This window comes from Peromyscus leucopus, chromosome 4 (assembly GCF_004664715.2).
Source record: "Peromyscus leucopus breed LL Stock chromosome 4, UCI_PerLeu_2.1, whole genome shotgun sequence".
In the NCBI taxonomy this organism is placed as follows: domain Eukaryota; kingdom Metazoa; phylum Chordata; class Mammalia; order Rodentia; family Cricetidae; genus Peromyscus; species Peromyscus leucopus.
In genome coordinates, this window is record NC_051066.1 from 121,665,482 (window position 1) to 121,687,838 (window position 22,357).

A 22,357-nucleotide genomic window follows, 5' to 3' on the forward strand; every position below is an offset into this window, starting at 1 on the left:
TCAGACCCCCACTTTGGTGGGTAATCAATGGACTTGCACTAGGTATTCTGTCATGAGAAGATTGTTTGTGAGAGTCTGATGTTCTGATGAGTGCAGGGGCCAAGATTCTATTTGCCCAGACATAGTGAAGGATCTGGCCTCTTGTGAGACTTTGCCTGGAAAGTCTTTCTATTTACGCCCAGAAAAAGAAGACAATAACAGACCAAAGAAATAATTGTGTCCAAAAACAGCTTGGTGCACCAATGAGTTTATTGGGGTTACTGCAAGAATATGAATGTCTCTTGGGCAGCTGTATCACCAAAAAGTTCCATCTGAGCATGGATGACAACTCACCAAAGCTTCATTAGTAGACATACCAGGAAGCTTGCAGACAAGTGTATATATGAAAGAGTTTCTTCTCCCCCAGCAGTTTTCTGCTGCTAATGTAACCTCTGGGAGGTCTGTGTCCATCCTAGGCTGTTTCTTGATCAATATATGACAAAGTTGTCTGAAGACGATGTTCGTGTCTAAACTAATTTTTTTTTTCTTTCAAACAAAACAAAACATGATCTACCTCTTTGCAATCCTCCATTTAGATTTATCACTCTTAGGCCTCATGAATTTGCCCCAGGAGATGGACATAAGGACACTGATTGCTGTTGCCTTGGAAAGAGGGATCCACTCCATTCAGGGCTTTGTGGTTTCCATGGGAACAGCACTGATGCTGTTGCTGGCCCCCAGACTGGCAGGCTATACTGCAAAGAAAATTGCAGGGAAGAAAGAAAGGAGCTGAAACTGATGGAAGTTATGAGGGGGAAGCTCTCAGCTGGATGAGGCTACATCCCTACATAAGTAGGTGTTCTCAGCATGCCACATGTACCATGGGGTCCCCATAGCCTTACCATAGGAATCACATGCATACCTCTCATGGACTCACCATCATCCTTGGAAACAGATGAAAAGGCAAGCTGGAATTAGTAATAGGTGGATTTCCATACCAAAATCCAGAGATGAATGCACTCTCTGCCTCATGCTCCACCAGAAACTTGTTATCATTGTATTAAGGATAGGCTAGATAGACCCAGGAAGCTTGGTGATAGGTGTTTCATATACATTGCTTATACTCATCACAGAAATTATACAAAGGTGACACCAATGTCCCCATCTACTGATGAAGGAGATATGACTCTATGGAGCATGGATGGGATCGAACCCTAGCCTCCATTCCATACTGTAGACTTTTATGCAAACTATAGCTATCTGTCTGTTGTGTTACCAAAGGCAGTGAGTATCCTACTCCATCCACAAGAAATGTTTTCAGTTCTTTTAGATTTGGCATGAGAAATTCACCCTCACAGGATGCCTAGCACCAGACATCAACTCTCTGGGTGCCCTGGAGGGTTTGCACTGTCTGGTCTCTTATTTACAGATAAGGCAACTGAGGCCAGAGACCACTGGCAGAGCCTTCCAGTGTGTCCTTCTGCTTCCATATGTTCCTTGTGGAAAACTGACGCTGTTCTGCAAACACCATTTCCCACACACACATATACAAAGCACCAGAGTGTTGTCCACATGGATATTTTGCCTGGCCTACATGGAAGGAGCTCAGTTACCATTGGCCACTCTTCCCTGAACAGTGGGGCAAAACTGACCTGCTCTCTCCCTATGCATAAGTCCCCTGTCCATTCTCTTCTAGGAATTGGTATCATAGTAGTATCCTGAGCCTGATCTCTGATCTATCACCAGCTACAAGCTCCAGGCTATTGGTTAAAGACGTCTTTCCTTTTAGAAGACCTGATTGGTCATGAGAAAATGTATGGAAATTCCCTGTGGAGTGATGGCTGGCACCATTCCATCACAACACACGCTTAAGTCTGGGAGCAGAGCAACTGGCTTCTGGTGGAGCTTCCTTGTCACCCAGTAGCTATTTGCTGACTTTCAAGGAGGTTGAAAGTCAAAATGCTAAGCATTCAAAACCAAAGTTCTATCTTACTGACATGGAGCCCATGATGAAACTCTTTCACTCTGCTGGCTTACCACATCCATGTGGTAGTAAAGCAGGAGAATGGACAGAACTTGTGCTGATGTGGGCACATGACAGATACAGACTCACAACTACTTCTTCCTTTCTCATGGTATCTCCCATGTGGCCTCAGCTCCCTTTATATGCTGCCCTAAGCCTGCTCTTGACTAAAGCCATATTATTTCTTCTGGGCAATGAGAAAAGAAATAGATGGCTACCACACATTTATGACAAAATTACCCTCACCATCTGTCTATCTCTACTGTCTACTCAGCAGCTCCCACATGTGATTTTTTTTGGTTGCCTTCCAGGGTAATCTACTGGCTTTTTAACTCTTCTATGATAGCTGTTGTGATCAATAAGTTAACTTGGCATCTTATCAGTCTGAGGATGGGAAGACTGTAATTTGTGATCCTTAGCCAATGTTGAAACATCTGGTGTCAGTGACATTGAAGATAGAAAAGTCAATGGAGAATCAACCTATCTGTTGCTCTCTGCTGCTATGGCAATATATAATTTATATCAGCTCATACCTGAAGGAGGAAGTTGTGAGAAGAAAGAGATCACTGAGTAAGACCACAAGTGTCAGAAGTGGAGAAGAAGACAGCCTTTTGGGATATATTGGCTTTAAGTTAACTAAAGTATGGCACGTCTTTGACAGATGTGAGTCCCCACATATGTCACCTGATGTCATTGTCCTTTAGGTTTCTTAGGTACAGAATGCAGATGATGGCTTTTGTGGGGATGAAAAAGGATGGTGGTGGTATGGTGACATGTAGAGCCTGCCTGAGGCAGGTGATCAATAAATGTGAACCACCATCGTCCTTGAATGCCTTTGGTCCTCCCGCCTGGCCCCAGAGCTATGATCTTGACTCATTTGGGTTCATCACTAGCCAACCCAACACAAGCCCCAGCTGCCAAAGACTTTATATGAAGCAAAGTAAGCCTAAGAAAAGCAATGGGGACCTCGGGGAGGAGGAGCTGTAATGGTATGGACAATGACTGGCATCTCTTCAGAGCCCCAAATTGGAGCCTGGACAAGCAGAAAACATGGGAGCTGGTCACTATGCAAAAAGGGTCTAACCTTTGCAGGAAAGGATGGACAGGATGTCTTTGAAGGGCTTTTCCTCTCCCTGCTCCCCTCTCAATCTCCTGAGTTTGGAAATGGGCATAAAGGAACATTTCTCATCATTTATGACTCACGCTTATTATACCTTTAATAGAAATCAGGGGAATATAGAAGCTACCGGGTGGGTTAAGGCTCAACTCTGTCTACCTTGGGAGAGCTCAAAAAAAAAAAAAAAGTCAAAGGTCAGGACTAAAGATGGCATCAGAAAACCTCCATGCAGACACTGTCATCAGCAGAGAGGTTTCAGAGCTAACCACTTCCTCGACCTCCTAGGGACCATTTAGTGTGGCATGTTTAAAAGAGTGTCCTTATAGAAACACACAGTTTGGGGTATCCAGGACACTCTTGTCTTTCCTAATCTCACCATTTCATTATTGTAAGGACAGGATACAAGTAGCAAGTGTGTTTAACCAGCAACATACAGGCAAGCCTAAAAACAGTAAAACTTCATCAAGGTCATTGACATACACAAACATATAACAACTGTGTGTTTATTGTATGTGTTTGAGCTCAAAAATACCTTAATCTTTTGCTGTATGTGTGTGTGTGTGTGTGTGTGTGTGTGTGTGTGTGTACCTCACATTGATAGCCCAGGATCTAACCAACATTCAGAATTCAAAGTATAGTTTTGCTGAAATGTGTGAAGCTTTTGTGCCATTGCTAGTGAGAGGTCAGCTATAAATTATGAAATGATTCATACAGCCAAGCTAATTAATATCTCTTATCTATATAGTTATCATAATGAAGATAATGAGAGAATGGACAGATTGCAAATAAGTAATCAGTACTTTTAACTCTTCTCCTTGCTATGCTTCAGAAGGTGAGGCTTACTCTCTGTATAGATAGATGTGCTCTCTAGCACAAATACCCAAGGCCACAGGGTGCCTTACCCTGATACTATCTTGGAAACAGAAAACTGAATATTTGGAAGAAATGGCCAGTGGCTTGTGTCACCGACACAAGATGCCCTAGCTAGTGAGTGATGATCCTGAGATAGTTTCTATGAGAGCTTTGGGGTTGCCCACAGGACTGAGCCCTGACATCCTCTATAGTCTTCTTTATCTCCCCTTCCTGGTCTCATCACCATCTTCATTCACAATGTACACCGCAGACATTTGCCAGATAAGCTGCACACCCCTACATCCTTGTTTCTCACTCTGCTTGGGGGAGAACTCAAGGCAAGATGGGTGGCAAACCTATGTTCATGATACCTGGCCTACAATCCTTGCCCTCTGGTGATGATGATTACCTTGACTACTCACTAGAGAAACAGTGGGAGACATCATCAAGCTCCAGGGGAGATGCTTTCATTGGCTGGTGATATCTGCCAAAGGTTGGATGAAGGCAGGCAGGGTGTCTGCTGCCTCCTGAGTTACGTGGTCACATGGCAAATGTAGGTCAGATCGGAAAGAAGGGCAGAGTTCCAGAGCATGGTAGAGGTGCTGGAGTGCCCCAAGCCAGAGGAGTGTGAGGACGGGGCAGTGAGGAAGTGAAGGGCAGCTTGGATCTGCCCCTTCACCAGCCGATGAGGTGAACCCTGCGTGCCCTGCTCAGAAAAACTCTTTTCACTGCATGCAATCAAGTTTAAGATTACAAATAAAAACTGGCCATATTGAATGAAAGTATATTACAATACTATAAAACAAGTTTGTAATACTAACTCCATGCTTCCTCATTTAATTATTTTTTTGAGACAAAGTTCCCCCCATGTAGCCCCAGCTAGTCTAGAACTCACTATACAGGCCAGGCTAACCTCGAACTCGCAGAGATCTACCTGCATTCGCTGAGATGGTTACTTAAGTCACAAGTGATACTCTACAAACTACCATAGCACTGAAGCGATGAGGGAGAGCTGCACAAGGTAGTGAAATGGAGTGGAGTACACCTTCTATATGTATGCGTCTATACCACAGACCAACCAGCTACAGTTGAAAATATTTAATTGTTCCTGTGTGCAGACTTTTATTATCATTCCCTAAACATCACAGTGTGACAGCTATTTAATTTGTAGGGAATGTTATGAGTCATCTAGTGATGATATGCAAATACCATGTCATTGTTCCAGAAGGGACGTGAACATGCCAGATTCAGTGTCCTGGGAATCCCAGGCTCAGTGTCTCATAGACACCACAGGACAAATCTAGATGAAAATTTGTATTGGCAGCTGGAGCTGAGGTCATGCTAAGCTACCATAGTTTGTCACTTCGTGTTTGGAGGGAATACTAAATTCTAGTTAGAGGTTTATGAACTTCAAGTCCTTTAGTTTCTTTCGTTTTGTTCTTAGGCAAGTTCTTAGACTCAGAATAAACGGAACCCTAAAGTCAGGAATGGGGGTGTTGTCTTAGATCAACTGTATTCAAAAGGTCATCTGTACTGAGCTCGTTCTCTCTCTCTGTTCTCTAGCCCTGCATGAATTCCCCAGGGACATCTTCTCCAATGAAGACCGACGACAAGGAGCGGTGGTCCTCCACGTGCTCTGTGTAAGTAGTCCCTCCTGCGCCTTGGCCTGAAGGGCTTGAAGGACAGAAGGTAGGTAGACAGAGGAAATGCCCACAGAGGCTGCACCCCCTCCTGCCTACCTGCCTGGTCATACACCATCTCCAAATGTACCATCTCTTAAAGACTGGCTGGCAGACATCTGCTGTAGTCCTTCATTTTAGTGCCCAAGAGTGATCTCTCAAGTCACATTCTTTTCCCAGCTAACCTGATCCTGTCAGTACTTACATGGCACTCTTTGGGGGAAGAGGGAGCCATTTTGTAACTAGCCTGTCCACATGTCACATGTTTCCCCGCCATGCTTTATTTTCCTCTGTGTAATCTGTTGTTAGACAGTTACTTTTTCATGGCCTGTCAGCATTGCACATAAGCCCTGTGAGAACGGGCACTGGATTCTGTACCTGACTTCATTCTTGGCACATAGTGGGAACTCGGTCAGCAGATTAAATGTAATGACAGCCAGTGTCTGGCCCTTAATAGGTGATCTACTCTAGCTTGTGCTTCCTCTGGTTTTGTAATTCCCACCATTGCCCACATCATCCTCTAAAGGATACAGTGACTCTAAGGTCTTTGCCTCACCTTGTTCCCATTTGGAGAGTTTTTGGGGGCGGTTGTTTGTTTTTGGTGTGTGTTGTGTATCTAAGGAAGTGGTTGCAGAACAAGAAAACTCCAGCCAAAGTCTAGACTGGGCATGTTACTACCTCCAAACGCTCTCAATGCCATCCACTTTGTTTTTATTTATTGTTATGAAATGAACTTCCTGGGTTTAGTGAATCCTGCTCACATCTATTGTTCTTGGGTTCTGTGTGTCAAACATTCAGAAAGAGCATGGAGCGGATGACTTTCTTCCATGTGGGTGGGACAACCTAACATGGGTAGCTTAGGATACATGGTACACTTCCAGAGTGCTTCTTCACTCTGAGGTCTGGGGCCTGGGCTTTGCAGGGCTCCTCTGGACCCATCAGTCAAGGCTCCTTCATGTGGTCTCTGCAGTGCAGTAGCCTCCAGGAGTTGAATTTCCACATGGAAGCCATGGAATGGTTTTGACAAGCAAGAAAGAAGTATCATAGTCTTTAGAATTTGGCCTCGGGAGCCACACTGTATCATTTCCGTTGTATTAGTTTTAGTCACAAGCCCACAGTGGTCCAAAAAAAAGGATTCAGTAACTAATTCTCAATCTACACCTGAAGGTGATCTGTAGGCAATCCTGGGCTCTGGAGTCACATCAGACATGAGTTTGAGTCTCTAATGTCTTTGCTTTGCATTGAGCTGAGCCCTTTTCTGGAAAAAGCAATCATCGACTCCTCAACTCTCTTTCTACTGCACTCCTACCTGGGGACAAAAAAAAAAATTACTTTTAGCAAAGACTGTCTCTGAAAACACCAAATAAACAAGACTCCTGGAAACCTGCCAGTCCTTCCTGCCCTTCCAGAGTCGTGTGCAGGGAGCAATTAATGTGGGTGCCATCTTTGGCACCACAGAGGCTCCCCTGTCACAAGGCTGAGGCATCCCAGGCACTGAGTGGGATCCAGACTTTCCCAGCAGCTAACAGCACCCTGCTGCTTTGACATCTGAGGTATGAGATTCCTGGTCCTGGCCCAAACAGTGAGGCCTTGCAGCCTCCCACAGCAGTGCTGGTAACTGCACATGGCAGAGCCCTCCTCTCCAACTCTACATCCCAGTTGAAGGCCAAGGGTTCGGAGTTTCCCTTGCCCTTCACAAGGTCAGGTTACTCACAAAGGTTCCTCCCAAAGTGGGCAACATGTGCTATTACTGTTAGACACTTCCTTACAAGAATGGATGTGAGTCCACAGAATAACATTTAGATATAATTCCTGATATCTAATGTTCTTTTTTTTTTTTTTTTTTTGGTTTTTTGAGACAGGGTTTCTCTGTGTAGCTTTGCACCTTTCCTGGAACTCACTCTGTAGCCCAGGCTGGCCTCAAACTCACTGAGATCCGCCTGGTTCTGCCTCCCGAGTGCTGGGGTTAAAGGCGTGCGCCACCACCGCCCAGCTCTAATGTTTCTTTTTGCCCCCGTCCTGGATCCTGCACTTTAGAATCTATAAGGCAAGAAATCCAGAGATCAAGGTCAGTGCCCATCCCTTCACAATCCTGCTCTACACACATAGAGTCCAAGCGCTATCTTCCCACATAGCTTGTGCTGGTTTGAATGAGAAATGTGCTCACATGATGTGAACCTTTGGTCCATGTAGTTGGTGGCACTGCTAGAAAGTAGAGCCTTCTGAGAGGAAGTGAGTCACAGGAGGCGGGCTTTGAGAGTTCATTCACTTTCTCTGCTTCCTGTCTGTGACTGAAGATGTCTTCTCTCAGCTTCCTGCACTAGCTACCTGCTGCCATGCCTCTTCTGCCATAAGCCTACAAAACTCTTCCTTCCTTAATTTGCCTTTGGTCGTGGTGTTTTGTCACAACAGAAAAGTAACTAATACATAGCCTCCAGCTGGTTACCAAGGTCTACACAGGCTCCTTTCCAGGGTCCTAATCTTGCAAGGAAGAGACCCTGGTGGATTAATCCTGAACTCGCCACCTGTACTCCACATGCATGTATATAGCCCCAGGCAGAGTCAGGTGGGCAGGATGAGGGGAAAATCTTTCTGCATGGCAGACAGAAATGACCTGCTGATGCAGCTGCATTGTCAAGGACCACCTCTGACCTATTGTAGACTCTGCGAAAGAAACATGCCTCCTGAGAGGAACCCTTTACATCACATTTGACTCACTGCACAACATGAGCTGTATAGTTATCACTTACTCAATGCAGGGCAGATCCTTTTATGCCCACGTAACTAGCATGTTACCCAGCAAGTTTAGCTTGCTCAGGAAGTTTTCAGTGACCACCTTAGGGTGTAGGAATAATTGCCATAAGGACAGAGAGTATTTTAGGGGCTAGCATGGACACATGAACGCACCAGTCAAAACTGCAAAGATGTTAAATGACCGCACATCTGGAAGTACTCCCTGAGCTCTTGACGGGGCCCTTCTGAATGAATGAAAGACAGCTTTGCCCTGCCGGAGATCAGTATGATGCGAGAAGAACTGCCAGAGATGGACTCTGACATGTGCACAGCACTAACCACGGCTTGTTCTGTCTGCTGACGGAGTTCAGCACAGTTGGGACCAAGATGGTGCTGGTCTCGAAGAGTGGACAGAAAGTCACTCAAGGAGACCTAGGAAGAAAAAGGGGTATAATTCCAGACAAGAGAGGGAAATCGCGTGGTTGGGGATAGGGATGTGTGGAAATTCAGAGTAGAAGGATTAGGCAGCAGTGAACGCACAGGTGTGAAAGTGGAGAGCTCATGGAACAAATTTAGAAGTTACCATGAAGTGATTTAGAGGTTTGCACTGGGGTGCAAGGGCACTGTCCATCCCCCACCCTTCAGCCATATCTCCTTCCTTAGGGTTAGGGCTACAAAAGATCAGACATAGGATCAGAGTAGACCTCTCTCCTTAGAGTTGAGAATGTCCCCCAAAAGATCACAGAAAATGGCTCAAAAGCATGTGGGAAAGGCACCCAGGTAAGAGGAGAGATACCCCAGGCCTGGTGAGAGTCTGTCTAGAAGTACCAGAGCCTAGTACACTCCCATCCATGTCAGAGAAGTGTGCTCTCCTGCCAGTGGGTCCCTGTAAGTATGTCCTGTCGCCCTCAGCTTTTGTGGTGGTTTGAATAGGTGTGGCCCCCATAGACTCACATGTTTGAATGCTTGACCATAGGAAGTGGCACTGTTGGGAGGTGTGGCCTTGTTGGAGAAGATGAGACCTTGTTGAAGGAAGTATGTCACTGTGGAGATGGGCTTTGAGGTCTCATCCATGCTCAGGCCATGCCCAGTGGAACAGACTCCTTCCTCTGCCTGTGGATCAAGATGTGGAACTCTCAGCTCCTTCTCCATCACCATATCTGCCTGTGTGCTGCCATGTCCTGCCATGGTGATAATGAGCTAAACCTCTGAAGCTGTAAGCCAGCCCCAATTAAATGTTTTCCTTTGTAAGAATTGCCGTGGTCATGGTGTCTCTTCACAGCAACAGAAACCCCAAGACAGCTGACCTAGGGACAGAGCTATAGGACTGTTCTTTTCATGAAGTTAATTGGCCATAGTCATGGGTCTCGGGCAGAGTGGCACACACTTTCAGGTCCTCCTGTGAAACCCAGTCACACCTACTAGCACTTGCACCCAAACCCACACTGCCCATTGGTGGTGCACGTGCCACACGTGGTTGCTTCCTACGTGACGTCTGTAGCCTTTGGCTGGTAGAGCTCTATGGATGCAAGTGGAAGACACCCCCAGAGCAAACTTTCAGAACTTGCTTCTCTCGCTCTTTCCTGGAAATACTTCTCTTTTTGTGTGATTTGTGGAACACAGGGCAGCCTTTTCTGGCTCAGTTACTGAACACCCAGAGCTCTAATTTCCCCTCTTGGATCCTTTTGGTTTAGAATGCCTAAACTCTGAGATTACACTTCAAAGAGCACTTCTATTTCTTCCAACTGTGTGCATATGCCTCCCCTGCAGGTGGGCAAATCCACCATCTTTACACAGTTTCAGTCAACAGTGAATATTCCTAGGAAAGCACATGTCTTAGAAATCCTTTGTTATTCTGTCTTTTCTAATGCAGAGGTGTTAGAAGCAGGATTTCCTGTCTCTGAAGAAATCTGTGTCCTTTGTGAACTCATTGAGTCTGCCCCCAAATAGAGGGAGAAGCCCAGGGATTATTTTCTAGGGCTGTGATTTGTTTGTGGTTTGAAAATACCTGGCAAATGTTTGCTAATTATCCCACCTGACATGAAAAGCTGAATCTCTGGGATGATCAACCAAGCCAGGCATTTTCTCTGCCAGGGGGAGGGAGAAAAGCTGTAAATAATCAATACTTGAGATTCTCAAAATGAATTTGGGATGCTGTCTCTCTTTGATGGATCAAACTCCTCTGGGCACCTTGTCAGCTTTCAAAAGGACCTTTCATGAGTGCTGAGGCTGCCCTGTTTTGTTTCCCACGTTCTTGTTTTCTTCTGTTTCTTCTCCTATATTACATCCCAACCACAGTTTCCCCTCCCTCCTCTCCCCCCAGTCCCTCCCCAACACTCCCCTCTCCCCCAGATCCACTCCTCCTCAGTTTCCCTTTGGAAAAGAGCAGGTCTCCCAGGGATATCGATGGAATATGGCAAAACAAGTTACAATAAGACTAGGCCCATACCCTCATATCAAGCCTGGATGAGGCAATCCAATAAGAGGAAAGGGGTCCCCAAAGCAGGCACAGCGTCAGAGATAGCCCCCATTCCCACTGTTAGGAGCCCCACAAGAACACCAAGCTACGCAATCATAACATATATGCAGAGGACTTAGGTCAGAGCCTTACAGGCTCCTGCTTTCAATGTAGCTCTTTCCTACACAGTTCTCTCTCTCTCTCTCTCTCTCTCTCTCTCTCTCTCTCTCTGTGTGTGTGTCTGTCTGTCTGTCTGTCACTCTCTTTCTTGTGTGCCGTGTGTGTGTATGTGTGTGTGTGTGTGTGAAGTATCACATAAAGTGATTCTCTCCCTTGTTAAGACAATTTCTCATTAAATGAGTCTAAGAAAAGGGTTGCCAACTCATCCAGCAGCCCACACCTGGCAAGTGGATTGCCTCAGACAGGTACCACAATGAGTAGGCTGTGGGAGCTGTTTGGTGGTGCAGCACAAGATGTTAGGTGTGAGCTCCAGGGCTGTAAAACTTAGCAAAAAGGCACATCATTGAGAATGCTTCTTCTCCTGGATATTTTCATAGTCTAAACCTGGACATGCCTCAGGAGTTTCACAGGAACCTCAGGGGTTTGCCCAGAAAAGAATTTTCCTCCACTGAACTGCTAGCCTATACACGAGTCAGTGTTGATCATCACTGTGACCAAATACCACAGAGGAAACAATTAGCTGTCCGTTTCAGTGGTTTAGAGCATCAGAGCAAGGAAGGTTTGAGATGGAATAATGGATCAGCTTACATCACGGTAGGAGAGAGGTGGGAGCAGAGATAGAAAGACAGATAGGGGAGAACTGGGAACTTTGTATAGCTTTGAAAGGCATACCCCATTGGTTAACCTTTCTCGGGTAAGCCCCACCTCCCAAAGTTTCCACAGTCCTCCAAAATAGTGCCACTAGGTGGGAGCCACGTGTTCAAAGACGTGAACCTGTGGAAGATGTTTCATTCAAATCTTAACGGGGAAGCTTCTATCAGCATCCTCCCAGCTGGCCTCTCAAGACAGCAAAATAGCTATGTGGACCCTAGAGGGGATCGATCCCTACCCATCTGCCTTAGCCTACTCCATCAAATCATGGGGGTCTTTTTGTCCACATTCCAGCTTCCCAGCACTCCAGTGCCCAGGGCCCTTTAGGACCTCATAATAAGGGGTGTGGGTTCCATATAGAGCAGCCCTTCCTGGAAGTCAATACAGGATCCTGTGCTGGGCTATCAAGCCTGAACTTCCACAGGGAAGGCCCTCCAGGACTGGCAAGGAAGACCACTAACGTCACTCCTCTGCCATCCCCAGGTGACGGTTCACAGGTTTGAGTCAAAATTTGGTGGTCTCCTCTGCCGCATTACCTGCTGCCCACATTTATTTCTCCTTCCTTTAGTTTAAGGGGTTACTGTGGTCTGGGGGGATTGGAGAAATCCACCCGCTATGAGTCCATATCCATTCTCTCTAATTCCTCCATTACCTTCTAAGTTTAAGAATGGGCTAATTCCAGCCTCAGGATTCTACTATGACCTTACCTTGTTCCCCAAAGGTGCAGAGGAAATCACTGTCAGTGGAAGGAGCCTCTGGGGTGGTGGGTGTGCTGGAATGTTACTGGGTAAGGGGAGGGAACACTCAAATAGCATCTCCTTCTGGTGTCGCTGCTGTAGCTCGTTTCCTCCACATTCGGTGTTCTCACCCTAGCTTAGACGATGCGCTTCCCTTCTTCCCACACAACCTGGTTCTTTCTGAAGATGTGGAGCTCTGCTTCCCTTCTGGCCCTGACTTCCTGGTGTGTTCTTCTGACTGCCTGCCCTGCTTGCTCACACCTGCCAGCACTGTTCACAGCCTCTATGGGCTGGCTGCCATGGGCCTGGCTCACATTTTTCTCACCTGGCTATGAATCGCCAGCCCATGTAAGTTTGCTTCTTCTGAGTCAGGTCACCAGCACTTAATCAAGAAGCTACCTTGTATCTCCCTTTTCATTCTTTGAGGAAAGGGAACAACTTTGCCCTGGATGGGACTTCTAAATGGATGGTATTCCCAGTTATTTCTGCTATTTATTTAAAATCTAAAGGATGGATTCCTGGAATGTGCTCCTCTGGGCCCAGATTGCTTTTGAGATGAGTCCAAGATTATCTCCATTCATTAGCTAGTTGTTAGGGAACCAAGGAGCTGGGGTCCTAGTAGGTGGTGGAGACAACTCCTTCCCTATCTTCCATATCCCCTAGCTAGCATTTTCAAGGTTCTATCAAAGCTCACATTCCATCTCAGCCTTGTATTTCCGGGTCTATCATTTTGTAGTCCAAAAAAACTTCCTGTATTAAGTCTACCTGTGTTCTCTAATACGGTGGCCACTTACCACTCATGGTTACTGAGCCCCTGAAATATAGCTAGTGTGAGTGAGGAACTAGGTTTTTGTTTATCTGTTTCATTTAGTTTTAACTAGCATAAATGTAAAAACCCATATATGGCTACAGGTTACCCTGGAAGTCCTAACCATGAATTCTCATTCAGCATCTAGCCTCCCTCCCCATATTTTCTGTTTGACATGATAAGTTAGATCTCTCACTGGAAAAGAGGTTCTGCTTTTCTCCTTGGTCCTTTCAAGAGGGTCCTGGGCTTGGCCATCCCAGGAGGCAAGGTGCAAGGGAGGTACCACCTAACCATTAGACTTACCGAAACCAGGATGTAAGGTGCTGGAGAACCAGGGTAGGAGATAGGAAATGTGTGTTATTAAGTATTTACTGTTTTGGAACAAGTACCCTATGTCTTCTGGCACATGATAGGTGTTCTGTGGGGTTAGGGTCTTCGGTCTTTACCCTCTTCTTCCCCTATGTCCTTCGGAAGGTGCATGTCACAAAGCCTGTCACAGTGTATCTTCTACCATAGAACAAAAGCCAGGTCCATTCAGAAGCCACAATTCTTATGAGCAAACAGTCAAGGTGCCAAGGCAGATCTATCTGCGTGAGCATTTCCTTCAAGCCTAGGGCTCAGACTCAAGAGGTGTTGCCATTTGCTGGGAAGGAGGTTAATTTTTTAATTGACAAGTAACAACTAATTGCATATATTCATGGAGTATGATGTAAGGTTTTGATACATTATGGAATGATCAAACGTGGGCTAATTAACATATCTGTCACTTTTCACACTTAAATTTTCTTTGTGTCAAGAATACCAAGAATGCAATTATTTGGGAATTGTGAGTATAGCTCAGAAGTAGAATGTTTGCTTAGTGTACACAGGCCCTGTGTACCACCAAAAGTATAAATAAATAAAATCCATTCATTTGGTCTTTTAAAATTTACATCTTTATTAACTAAAAGGTGGGAAAGAACAAAGTGGAAGAATCTTCTGCTCTACAGAAGACCCTAAAGACTCCACCAGAAAAACTTAGGAAGCTAAGAAATGAATTCTGAAGTTGCAGGTGACAAAACCAACCTGCAAAAATAAGTACCATTTCTATACAGTAGCAGTAAAGCTATCCTCAAAGAAATTTAGAGCACAGTCCTATTTGTAGGACTGATAAAATAGGAATAAATTTAGTCAACAGCGTTTTGCAACTGAAGAGAACCTGCGTGGTCTGGTCAAAAGGGTTCCAGCCACAACTCACTCTCTGGACAGACATGTTTGGTTAAGGGATTTCACCCTGGAAGAGAAAAAATGATTAAAACAGCGTGTGGAATGTGCTGTTTACTCTTGGAAAAGTGTTGAGCATGTCCTTAATTTGTCAGTGTCAACACGGAGCTAAAGCTGGTGTCCAGAGAGGATGAGAACAAGGACTGTAAATTATGTTCCAGTGGATTTGAAGTCATTCCTCCCCTTGCTCATGAGACTCAATTCCCCAGGCCCACATCAAACCACTGGGCCTCTTAGTCTCCCTTAGGCTTGCTGCAAGGTCCGTTCCTCTCTGAGCTGATGACAAAGCATGGTGACAAGAGCTTGCACTTTCCATGGAGCGTACCTGAATCTCAGTCCTGGCCTTACTGCTTCCAGGCTGGTAGTCACGGGCAAACTATTTTGCCTTTGCAGACTCTTGGCTTCCTTACCTGTCAGCGGAGACAAATGTCACAGTTACCTCGTTGGGTTGTGTTGGAGGGTTCCTGCAAACAGATGTGTGATGCTCTTGGCAGAGTGTCTGACACTGGCTAGAACACACCCTTCTACCTGTGTCTTCTAAGTACTGCTGATTGTGTGTGCTCCCCCAGTCACTAATAGTCAACACCCCTACAAGTCTGAGCTTTTCCTAGTTCCTAAATCCCATTCTTCTAGAATTCAGGACAGCCTCTAGTAAGTTCCAGAAAATCAACATTCCTGTAAGTAGCCCCCGGAGAGGGCTTTGGTGGTAGATAAATATTTCAGTTCCACCATGCCTCATTTGGGCTCAACAGATCACAAGTTCTATTTTGTCCCCTCCCTGTGACCTAATGGGATAAGCTTTCCTCACCATCCCAGTTTCTCACTTGGCTATATTCCTTTACCCTCAGCCTCTGTTCCTGAGCCCTCTTCCCATTTCCTGGGAACCCCCCCCCCCCACCCTTAACCCACCCCATTCAGTAACCTGCTCTGGAATTTTAGTGCTGTTTCTGAGGCACCAGCCCACCAGGTCTGACCTACTATTGTTATGCAAATTAGCCCCACCTCCTCAGACTCCAGGAGATACAGAAACTCTGACTGTCCTACAACGTGAGACTGAGGCTACCCCTTCAGATTCTAAGCATCATTAATATAATAATTTAGAATGGGCTCAAAAGGAAGCTTGAGGACAATTACATTAAAGTTCCAGAGAGAAACAGTGGTACAGGCTAGTTGAAAACCCCAGCAACTTCCAGGAGAGATAAAGAAAAAGACATGCCTTTTAAATGGAATAGAAATAGAGACAGCTTCCTAAGAAAGGAAAAAAAAAATCACTCCCCAGAACGGAAGTGGGCCAGTGGCTGAGGAAAGTGCCGGAAGCCTCTGGCCTTGCAGCCTACAGCTGTCTTAAACTGCCCCCCTACCCTGGCCTCTTTGCTTTGTATTTCATGGACTTTTTTTTTTTCTTAGATGATGCTAGGGTAAGGGAAGGCTTCCAATACCCCTCTGCAAAGTGACTTCTTTCGTGTATTAATCTTGATGTAGCTTTTTCCCATCTCCATTCCCCTGTCACAGAGAAAAAGGTCTGCTGTAAATTGATCTCTCTCTACTTCTGTTCAGGTCCTGACCCCACACCAACACAGAAACGCATTTGGAGAAGTGAGCTTTGTGAGGGACATAGTTTTAAAATTCATTTCCTGAGAGTCCAGGTGGAGGCAGGAGAAAGGAAATGTCCATTAGCTCATTCTTCTGCAATAAGGAGCTGGCATGGTGCTTAGATGCCTAACGTTTGCATACGAAGACTAGATACCTGCACAGTGAGAAGTGCTTCCTTGTCTCCTGCTCCCCACTGAAGTATTTAGTTTACTTCTCTTTTATAAATATTTTTTTATTTTTATTTTATGTGCATTGGTGTTTTGTCTACATATATATCTGTGTGTGAGGGTGTCAGAGTCCATGGAACTGGAGTTACTGGCAGTTGTGAGCTGCCTTGTGGGCGCTAGGAATTGAACCTGGGTCCTCTGCAAGAGCAACCAGTGGTCTTAACCACTGAGCCATCTCTCAGCCCCAGTATTTTATTTCTTACTTATTGATATTTAATAAATAAATGTGATCTCTCTGTTCTCTTGAGACGCTGTTGCCAACCATGAGAGAAGTCGCTTAGTAGTTCTCTGTTGATTGCAATGTATAGAAGGATTGTTTTTCCCACTGAAAAATGTAGATACAAAAGCTAAGCCAACAATGAAGTACTGCCCTCTGGATTCATCATATTTCATCATTTAAAGAATTACTCATTAGCAGATATTCAGAAAATCACTTTGAATAAAATAATCAAATACTGTAACTTGAGAAAATACCTGTATGTGTTAAATGATGTGCTCAATACATTTTGTTTTTTAATGATAATTTCTTGACTCTTATGTTCTCTGGAAAATCTTAATAGACCTATGTTTATAAGGCCTTGAGACTGCAGGACTGGCTATCCAGTAGGAGCTGGGTTTTTGTCTTCTCTTTTCTTTACTCACCCCACTGCCCTGGTGTAAAACATAGTACAAGTTATACTTTCTAGTGTGACTTACAAAAAATCTGACCATATAGCAAAGAAGTTTCTGCACCCCCCAGGAACCGAAAGGAATATTAAAGTCAGTTTTCCCAGGCATCATTTCTTCCCCCAGGATTTGCAGGGGAAGAGTTCCTGCAGCCAAGAGCCCTGACAGGGAATCCAGGGCAGGCATTTCCTTGGGGATGGATGTCCTCAAGAAGTGTCCTGTCAGGATAAGGCATAGAGTGGGGGCAGCCGAGAAAGAGGGTTCGGTGAAGCCAGGTACTCCTGAGCAGACCCGCTGGAGGGCAGCCCTGTTGGAAAACTGGCATGACGGGAGTTAAAGGACACCATCTCATATGTTCCAAACTGGATATAAGGGGACTGGGAGTTGAACTCCATGTCATCTATTGGTTGAAGCAGCCTTATCTCTACATTTCCACTCAAGCCTACATCCAGGTTAGCCAGGCAGCCTCCAAAGCCCTCATGCAAATGCCTAGTGTTGGGGTGCTCAGAAACATAAGTGCCCAGGGATGATGATGGCTGCAGAATATACCTGCTACATGTTCCAGACCTTTCTAACGGGTTTGCCCAAGCAGGAATCCACCCATATCTGTCCCACATGCTGAATTCAGCCTGTAGAACTCAGACAGGTAACTTCCTCTGTATCTTCTTCCTGTCTCCATGTGCCATAAGTATAGAGTATCAGAGAATACTCAGATGCAGCAAGTATGCCCTGGAACCTCCTGAGGCCAATAGTTTAGGCAGACTCTCAGTGCTTTTTGCACAATGTCTTAGAGGTAGAGAAGGAGAAAAAGATGCCATGCCTCTCATCAAGTGAACGGTGGGGAGTCTGGGGCTACCCAGCTCTAACACCGACACACAGATGGAAGAGCTGTCAACACTCTCTTCAGGTGTATGATGTGATGTCTTGCTGGCCATCCTCTCCCAGACAGCTTTTCTTCCATGTAGCCCACACATTTCCTCTCCTAATTCATGAGCTGTGAACAGTAAGGATCTTGCCTCATTTTAAAACATCTGTTCCCTTCAGTGTGTTTCCTCCAGCCATGTGTTGTGACTTTGTAACACAGAAAATGTCATTCATTCTAACATCATATGCAGTGTTAGTGTGAGGGTCAGGAGTGCTGTGCCATGCAATTCCTGTTTGACCTTTAATACTGTGGATATCAGTTTCCCTCCCGGTGTTTGGGAATGAGGCTAGCACCTACCTTAAAGAGACAAACAAAGAATTGCAGTGGATGCTAAATTCAGTGTCTGGTGCATAATAACTCTCAACCATGTTCATTGCTCCTACCATGGACTAAGCTGTGATCATCTCTTATCCAGACTGTGGCCATCTAAGGTATCTTCCTAGATTCAGTCTATTCCCTTCCCTTTAAAATTTAGCTCACCAGCACCAGATCAATCTCTGGAGAGCAATGTCTAAAACATGCTTTGCCTAGAACTCTCCTCCAACAATCTTGCCATCAATGAGTTAACGTGCATATTAGGGAGGGGCTGGATTGTTTGTGGAGTCAGACTGCCTGGACTCAGACCCCAGACTTCTCACCTTTAGGACTAGAAAGCAGACAGCTGTGTTCTCTCCAGACTTTGGGACCCCACTCAGTGAAGGCCCTGGGAGGTCACGTGCTAGATGACCCTTCCATATTCCTGTAATCTCAACTGCCTCTTGTTCTATTCAGAGTTCCTGAAGACTTTTTCAGATTTTTCACATTTCTGGGGAATCTCTTCTCACATTAAGGAATGTCCTTTTAGTCTATTCAACTCCTTTTCTTGAGGAATTAGGAGCCATACCCAAAGGAGGTGGTGGAGGAAGGACATTGGGAGTAACTGTCAGCCACCAATTCTTCCACTGCCATGAGATAAGACCCAAGATGGGATGGGATGTCATGGGATGAGGCCCACGTGTTCATTGTTTTGATCAGTATCTATGTACTTGGCTAACAATGGCACTCTTAGTTGGAGACATGTCCTAAGGTTCCTTTGACCACTTCTGAAACCACTTGCAAACAGATCCCTTGATAACATGCTCTTTTATTCTACCGAGAAATCACCAAGCATAAATGCTAATTAGGTCCAAAGGTGGCTCTCACTATCAGGCTTATCCTTGATTCTCCTGACTTAGCCTGATAATACTGAAAGGCTGGCTGGCTCCCCACTGCTTCCCCTATGATTCCAAAGGTAATCATGGGATCTGTCTTGTCAGCTACTTCATTAGCATTCTGATTGCTGTTGTTTTATGCACAAAGGTGGAAGCCTGCAGATTTCCCTCCCTTCTTGAACTTGTTAAAACTGCCTTTTCTCTGCTGTGACCATGGGGATTCGGCAGAGGTATATTTTTGGCAGTTAGCATAATGCTTCTCAGCGTCTGAAGCTGTAACAGAATCAGCCGTTTTGGCTGGTCCTGAGCCCTCCCATGCTCTCCTGGACACAGCCCTAGTTTATTTGATTTCATCACCTTGGTTTGACAGAGTCTGCTTGAGGAAAGACTAGTTAGTATCCTTTATAGAGGGAGGTCCTAGAGGACAATTTTATGCTCATGCTTAGATGTGAATGTACATGTCACACACATTATACATGTACATCTATGGTGTTCTAACCTTTTTGTGAAACACATCAGACCATAACTGTAGTGTATGAAAAATAACTGTATACATTGAGTGTATGAGGTGTGTGCGCGCGCGCGCGCGCGCGCGCACATGCATGTGTGTACATGCGTATATGTATGTATGTCCCCTGGCAACTCAAATAATTTTTCCTGGATCTGCTTATCTGCATGGAGTCAGATGTAATCTGAAATAGAGTTGTGAGGTTTCAAAGGCAAAAAGCTTTTCTTCCTGCAAAACTCCTGATGCTTTGGCCTTGCCATCTTAGCATTGGGTTGCTTGGGCTGGAAACTTCCAAAGCAGGACCGACTGTCTTTCTGTCTTCCCACACAACAGGAAGTTCTATGTATTGATCCGGTCTCTTTCTCTCCATTTCTATTGGTTTTCCCCTTGTTTAGGCCACTGCCATCTCTTCTGGGCCACAGTGAGAGTGGATAATTCTCTCCATCATGTCCATATTTCATGAAGAAATCCAGTGTGTTTTAAAAGCACACCTGAAAATCAGAACTGCATGGTCTGGTCCTGCCAAGGTCTCCAACTTCATTTATGGTCCTGTGACCTTCCTCCTCTTCCTCAATTGACCCACTTTCGTCCGTACTTTAGACACCTGGACAACATCCGCTCCTTTGATTCCCCTTTAACTCTGAAGAGTGCGGTCATGTGACCTTTGTGACACATGACCAGTTCTTGTTTTCTTGAGAACCCTCACCAACAGCCAGACACTCTGCCCTACTCTTTGTCTTAATGACAAAAGAAATCTGACTTTTCTATGCTAAAAATGACAAAACAAAAAAAAAATATTTTCTGTGTCCCTTCCTATAGTAAATAGACAAATCAATAAGGGGAGGAATCTGTTCAAACCAGAAAAATCCCAGTGTGACTAAATATGTGATGTGCTGTGGCATGCCTCATAAGATATTCTGGCCCTTAGCAGAAGGGGTGTCAGAAAGGAAGTAGAAAGCTGTTCTGTGAATCTGTTCATATGGACTTGGTTTAGTGATCATGTTGGCATGGAGACATAGCAAGAAAAGAGAAGGAAGAAAGTGTCCTCTTTAAGCTGTGGGAAGACTGCTACTGTGTTCCATCTGATCTGTCTATTAACAAGCTACAACAAAATTCTATCTGCTGAGCATCCAGGGAAGAATCTGTCTCTCTCTCTCTCTTTCTCTCTTTCTCTCTTTCTCTCTCTCTCTCTCTTCTCTCTCTCTCTCTCTCTCTCTCTCTCGTGTGTGTGTGTGTGTGTGTGTGTGTGTCTGTGTGTGTGTCTGTGTCTGTGTGTATGTGTGTGTCTGTCTGTCTCTGTCTCTTCCTTTCCTTCTATGATTCTGCAATCAAATTCAAAGCCTCATGCATGCTAAGAAAGCATTCTACTGAGATATATCCATGCTGCTTAGAATGTCTTCAAATCAACTGAGCATTTTCCAAGGGTCTCTTGCTCTTGTTTTTTAGGGGGTACAGTTCTGACTGTAAGCCCATTCATTAGAAGAGAAAGAATATGGTTATGTGAGGATATTAGTCTTGTTGGTTTCTGTGCTAGCTAATGGTGTTGGATCTTTCTATCCAAAATCTCCTACTGGCCAGCTCCATGACCATGATCAAGTCCCCTGCCCTTTAGTATCATGGTTTCTCCATCTGTTAAATAAAGGAAACTTCATTCATGGTTTATACAGTTGAAGAAGAAAGGGTCTGATCACCTGAATATCCCATCATTAGACAACTATGACCTGGTATGATTCAGCAGGGCACAGCCCCCTCAAGAGGCTGGAGCTCTGACAATACAACAAAAGACTTAATATTGCCCAACTCTAACCTCCTAGGGATCTTAGGCACTACCAGGGATTTTAAACACTCAGGTATGGCCAGCACACAGAGAGGAAGACTCTATACCTTTTTGTTCTAAGTAGATGAGACATCTCCAAGGCCCTGGAGCTACATGACCAGTAAAAGCAGAACAAAGGCTCTACTGTGTAAGGAGCAGGACTTCTGTCATATATAAGAAAAACTGCCAAAAAAAATAGTAATAATCTTGAAAGCAAGAAGCAAAATGCTGGCCAGTGCTTCACTTTGATTGCCTTTGACCTTACTGATTCACCTACTACAGTTACACTAACTCCTTACTGCTCTATATGTATCAAGATGGGAGATGAACAGAAAGGGCTGCATATTTATTGTCTCTCTGTGAACTCTGCCCAAACCAAACCATGTGTCTTCTGCTTCACTTGACAGCCACAAAGAAACTAGGAGTACACCAGAAGGCTTCCTAAAGTTTCCAGAATAAACAATCAAATAATTAGAAATTTATCTCTCCTATGACATGCTTATAAGAGAGAGCAGAATAAAGGTATATGTGGCTTGTGGAATTATATGGGCATCAATACCTCAAGTTCAATCAAGTAATGAAATATAATCTGAGGTCATTATAACTGCGAGAGTGGGATAGATTGCAGACAAAAAGGGAGCTATAAGACAAAGTCCTCTCTGTCAATGAGTCTTGCCTTCCCCAGTCAGAAGCTGGAAATGTTATCAACAGGAGGTTTCAGATCTCTAGGCAATGACATGGGTGCCTGTTGTCCTATCATGTAGCTTGTGACATCCCCCATTTTACAGAGGGATAACTAAGGCTCAGAGATGTCAAATAATTCTTTCCCTGTTGTGCAGATATGATTTTGTCCTTAATACTATGGAGATGGAAACTGAAACCCAAAGAAATTGAGCAAGATCAGGTAGACCAGATGCCTTTCTGGCTCACTCACATTCCAAGGGGGAGAATC

The 22,357-nt window shown here is 44.9% G+C and overlaps 1 protein-coding gene across 1 annotated transcript in view; it reads left to right on the forward strand.

Moving 5' to 3' along the window:
* Window positions 1-22,357, forward strand: part of Slc24a3 (solute carrier family 24 member 3) — a 489,152-nt gene that overhangs the window by 287,810 nt on the left and 178,985 nt on the right. The window contains exon 3 of the mRNA XM_037205267.1: window positions 5,535-5,611. Coding sequence (XP_037061162.1) covers window positions 5,535-5,611 — 77 coding nt within the window. The remainder of the gene's footprint in view (window positions 1-5,534; window positions 5,612-22,357) is intronic.